At 61.2% G+C, this 4,144-nt stretch overlaps 1 protein-coding gene across 5 annotated transcripts in view; it reads left to right on the top strand.

Annotated features, from left to right (window-relative positions):
• Window positions 1-4,144, top strand: part of ATP2A3 (ATPase sarcoplasmic/endoplasmic reticulum Ca2+ transporting 3) — a 46,781-nt gene that overhangs the window by 35,755 nt on the left and 6,882 nt on the right. For 4 of the 5 annotated variants that reach the window (XM_024734404.1, XM_024734380.1, XM_024734395.1 and 1 more), the window contains 3 exons: window positions 45-178; window positions 641-758; window positions 1,277-1,394. In XM_024734404.1, coding sequence (XP_024590172.1) covers window positions 45-178; window positions 641-758; window positions 1,277-1,394 — 370 coding nt within the window. Of the gene's footprint in view, window positions 1-44; window positions 179-640; window positions 759-1,276; window positions 1,395-2,113; window positions 2,748-4,144 lie in introns of those variants that run through there. The other variant, XM_024734413.1, reaches the window with a different exon arrangement.

The raw sequence follows: 4,144 nt of genomic DNA, 5'->3' as shown, positions 1-4,144 counted from the left end.
TCTCCCTGCCACCACCCCACCCCACCCCACCTGGGGGCCCTCAGAGGAACTTCCTGAAGTGCTCAGAGGACAACCCGCTCTTTGCCGGCACTGAATGCGAGGTCTTTGAGTCACGCTTCCCCACGACCATGGCCTTGTCTGTGCTGGTGACCGTTGAGATGTGCAACGCCCTTAACAGGTGGGCTGGGCAGAGGGACCTGGAGAGGGTGTTGAGGGATGGGGGCTGAGGGTCAGTGGGGCCCAGAATTGGGGTCAGAGGTGTCCAGGAGTGCGGTCTGAGGTTTCGGGGGTCCAGGATTGGGGTCGGGGGGTCAGAGGGTCCAGAAGAGGGTTCTGAGGACCCATGGGGGCCCAAATTGGTGGACCTGCTGATGGAGGTCTGAGGAAACAGAGGGGCCAGGATTGGGTCTGAGGGGTAGAGAAAGGGCATCCAAGCCCCAGCATAGGCCCCTGGGGGCTGAGAGGGCAGCAGTGACATCCACCTTCCGGCGGCACTGGCCTCCCAGAAGCTCTCCCGTCCTTAAGAGGGCAGTGCCGAGGCCCAGACCACCTGCTGCATCTCACATGGGGGGCGGGTGGGTGAATACGGCGGGGCCTGCCCGCATCCTGGCCTGAGGTGAGCGCCCTGTGCCCTTGGCAGTGTCTCAGAGAACCAGTCACTGTTGCGGATGCCGCCCTGGCTGAACCCCTGGCTGCTGGTGGCTGTGGCCATGTCCATGGCCCTGCACTTCCTCATCCTGCTTGTGCCGCCCCTGCCTGTGAGTCTCCATCCAGCCCTGCTCATCTTCTCGGGCTCCTGGGGTCACAGGGTCCTAATTCTCCTCTGATGCTAGGCCTTTCTGGGCCTGTTCGTGATGGAAACTGCCTGGGGGTGTGTTGGGGGGGGTCTGATGGTGCTCTGTGACTGCAGCCTATGTTGGGACCCTGGCCAGCCACTGTCCTCCAGATGTGTCCCCCACTTTGGGACCCTCCCCCCAGACTTGGGGAATAGAAGAGGTGGGGAACCTTCCCAGGCTGGGGCAGGAGGAAACCCGATGCCCTTTCCCAGTGCAGAATCCCTCCCACTTCCCAACAGAACAGAAGGATTTGGTCCTCTGGGTGAGAGCAGGGGAGAGCACCTCAGGCAGAGGAAACAGGGGGGACACATCTGGAGGTGGGACCTTGAGAGGCATCTCAGACGTGCTCGTGAAGAGTCCACTGTAGTCCGGGTGTATGAAGCAGTGGATTTGGGGGGCTCTGGGCACTCCTCCCTTTAACCAGAACCACCCCGCCGCAGCTCATCTTCCAGGTGACCCCACTGAGTGGGCACCAGTGGGTGGTGGTGCTCCAGATATCTCTGCCTGTCATCCTGCTCGATGAGGCCTTCAAGTACCTGTCGCGGAAGCACGTGGATGGTGAGTGAGAGGCCCCAGACCCTCCCCACCCTGCTCGCCTCCAGCCCGCCTCCCTGCCCACCCCTGCTTCCAGGCTGCAGTGAGCTTCCGCAGGGTCTTGCGCTGCAGAGGTTGGGGCCCTGGGCTCACTGGGCCGCCAGCGGGAGCACTGCTCAGAGCCACGCGGCTTCGCTATCTTCACTTGCCACCAGCCCTGCACAGCCAGGCCTGCTGTGCCCTTCTCTGGGCCTTGCTTGGCCTCTGACTTCCCTGAACCGGGCCTGATTTTATGCAGGCATTCTCAGCACAGTCTCCCAGGCGGTTCTCTGTTTCTGAGTTCACAGCTCTGGGTCTGCCTGAACCCGGGAATGGAGGACAGAATGGCAGGGTTGGCGTGGGGGGCGGTGAGTGGAGGAGCAGGCTGGGGCACGGTGTCCACCTGCCTGCCTCTGCCAGGGGCTCAGAGCGTGGGTGATTCTGACCCTCCCCGAGCTGCCCAGAGAGGGAGGAGGCAGGGGTGAGAAAGTCCCTGTTCCTGGGAGTTTGAGCCAAGGCTGTAGGTCTGTGGCCAGGCTGCTGTTGAGGGCCCCGGGTTAGGCCCAGAGATGGCTGAGGCCTGGTCTGGAGCAGCTGGGTCCTTGAGGGCCGCCTCTGGCAGGAATGTATCCCGGGCCCAGGGGAAGGTGCCAAGGCGGGGTGGGGGTGGGGCATAAACAGATCCCGTGCCTGTCATTCCGCAGGGGCCAGGGCAGCCGATCAGCCCCCATCTCCCATGCTGGCCAGCCCTCCCAGGCACTGCAAATATTTTATGTTATTAAAAAGGCTAAAACAAGTTGGCCTCCTCTCTCTGGAGAAGCTGGCCCACCACAGGTCTGTCCAGAGGGTGACCACACACATGGCAGGGCGAAGGGAGCTCAGCCGAGGGTAGAGGTGGGTGCTTGGTCAAAGCAAGGTCTGTTGGAGCCCACAGGTCGGGGGGTGGGGAAGGGGGAGCCAAGCCAGACAAGGCATTCTGCCCCTGCATGGTTCTTTAGGGCCCACCCTCAGGGCACTTCTGGGGAGGTGAAGACAGGGAAATGGCTCTGTCACCTGGAACTCCCGTCTGCAGCAGCCCCAGCTCTGGCTGGAGCACAGGGCTGGGCCACCAGGAAGGCTGCTGGCCAACCTTGACCACACTAACTCACCTGCAAAGTCCCCCACATCCTCCGGGGGATGTGGGCACCTTCGTCTTTAAGAGCTTTCCCTAGCCAAGAGGTTCCGCGTCTTCTCGAGAAAGCTGAAAAGTGAGAACGTTTCTCAGCCAATGGGAGAAGCCTATGTCTTGGGCACTGTTCCAGTGCTGGCTACTGGATGATGGAGGATTTGGCTTGGGTGGGGGAGGGGAGCGGGCCCCTAGCAGGACCGGGTAGGTTGGAAGGACTGGGGAGGGAGCAGCCCCTACTGGGCCAGGGTTGGGGGTGGTTTCTAGAAGAGGTGGGGTTTGGGCAGAGGTTTGAAAGGGGAGGATTGAACTTGGTGGAGAAGAGGCTGGGCTCGAAAGGCTTGGCCTCTTTAGTGGAGCTGGGGCTTGGAGTGCAGGGTAGAGGGCTGAGGCCAGAGTGTGGCAGGGGCCTCGGATACCAAGGTAAGGACCCTGGACATTATCCTCAGGTCAGAGGGAGCCACAGAAGGGAGGAAGCATGGGAGGGACTGGGGTGACCATGGAGGGTAGATAGGAGCGAGACTAAGGGCAGGGAGGCTGGTGGGCCTTGTTAAGCTGGTTTGGGAGGGAGACACTGAGGCCCAGCCCAGGGTAAGCTGGTCCCGGAAGATGCCTCCACCTCCACCATTAACCTGAGATGTTGACTGTGGTCCTGGTGAAGCTCGGCTTGTGAGGGTGGTGCTCTGCTCTCAGGAGTGGCCATGGGACCCCCAGGACGGACACAGGCTGGGTATCTGTGGCCACATCTGAGAGGTGGGGTGGAGTGTGCCCGCCCCGCAGGACGGACACAGGCTGGGTATCTGTGGCCACATCTGAGAGGTGGGGTGGAGTGTGCCCGCTGGCAGCCCAGGCAGCTATGCCCTGTGCAGCCGCAGTCCCTCGGGCCTCCTAAAGGCAGACAGGGCAGGGGTGAGACAGGGGACTCTGTTACGTTCCCAAGCCAGCCTGGTGGCCTTTTAGGGAAGTTTTGCTGAGGCCTGATGCTCGTGGCTTCCCCATGATTTACGAGAGATGTGTCCTGGGAAGAACTGTGGATGCTGGGTCAGTCCTGGAGGGTCAGGGGCAGGGGCCTCTTACCCCACCTCAACTGTCAGGCGGAGGCCTGTGGGCCAGGCTGAAGGGAGGGGAGGCCTGAAGAGACTGAGTGGGGACCGATCTGGGAGGGTTCAGGATATGGGGCAGGTTTGGAGTTTTTTCTGATGGCAGTTGGAGAGCCATTGAAGGGAGTGGTGGTCTAGGTCTGTAGTGTGATGCCAGGGACAGGAGGTTGTTGGTGAGAGGCCTTGAGTCCTGGTGGGGGCAGTGGAGGAAGAGAGATGAAGATGGTGAAATAGCAGGCCTGGTATGTGGGATGGGCAAGGAGTAAAGGATGGCCAGGGTTTCTGGACCTCATGATGGTAGGTAGTGGTTCCCCAAACTGGAAACCAAGAGGAGAATGTGCATCAGATGCTCTGAGGGAGTTGATGGAATATGTGGGGTGAAGGAAGCTCCAGGAACATCCAGGGGGTGTAGCGGGGCTGGGGGCCGACCGAGAGATACCATGGGAGAGTGGGGATGTCACAGGGAAAGA

This window comes from Neophocaena asiaeorientalis, unplaced genomic scaffold (genome assembly GCF_003031525.2).
Source record: "Neophocaena asiaeorientalis asiaeorientalis breed wild unplaced genomic scaffold, Neophocaena_asiaeorientalis_V1.1 scaffold129, whole genome shotgun sequence".
Classification (NCBI taxonomy): Eukaryota; Metazoa; Chordata; class Mammalia; order Artiodactyla; family Phocoenidae; genus Neophocaena; species Neophocaena asiaeorientalis.
The sequence above is the reverse complement of the archived record's forward strand: the minus strand, read 5'-3'. Positions and strand labels throughout refer to the sequence as shown.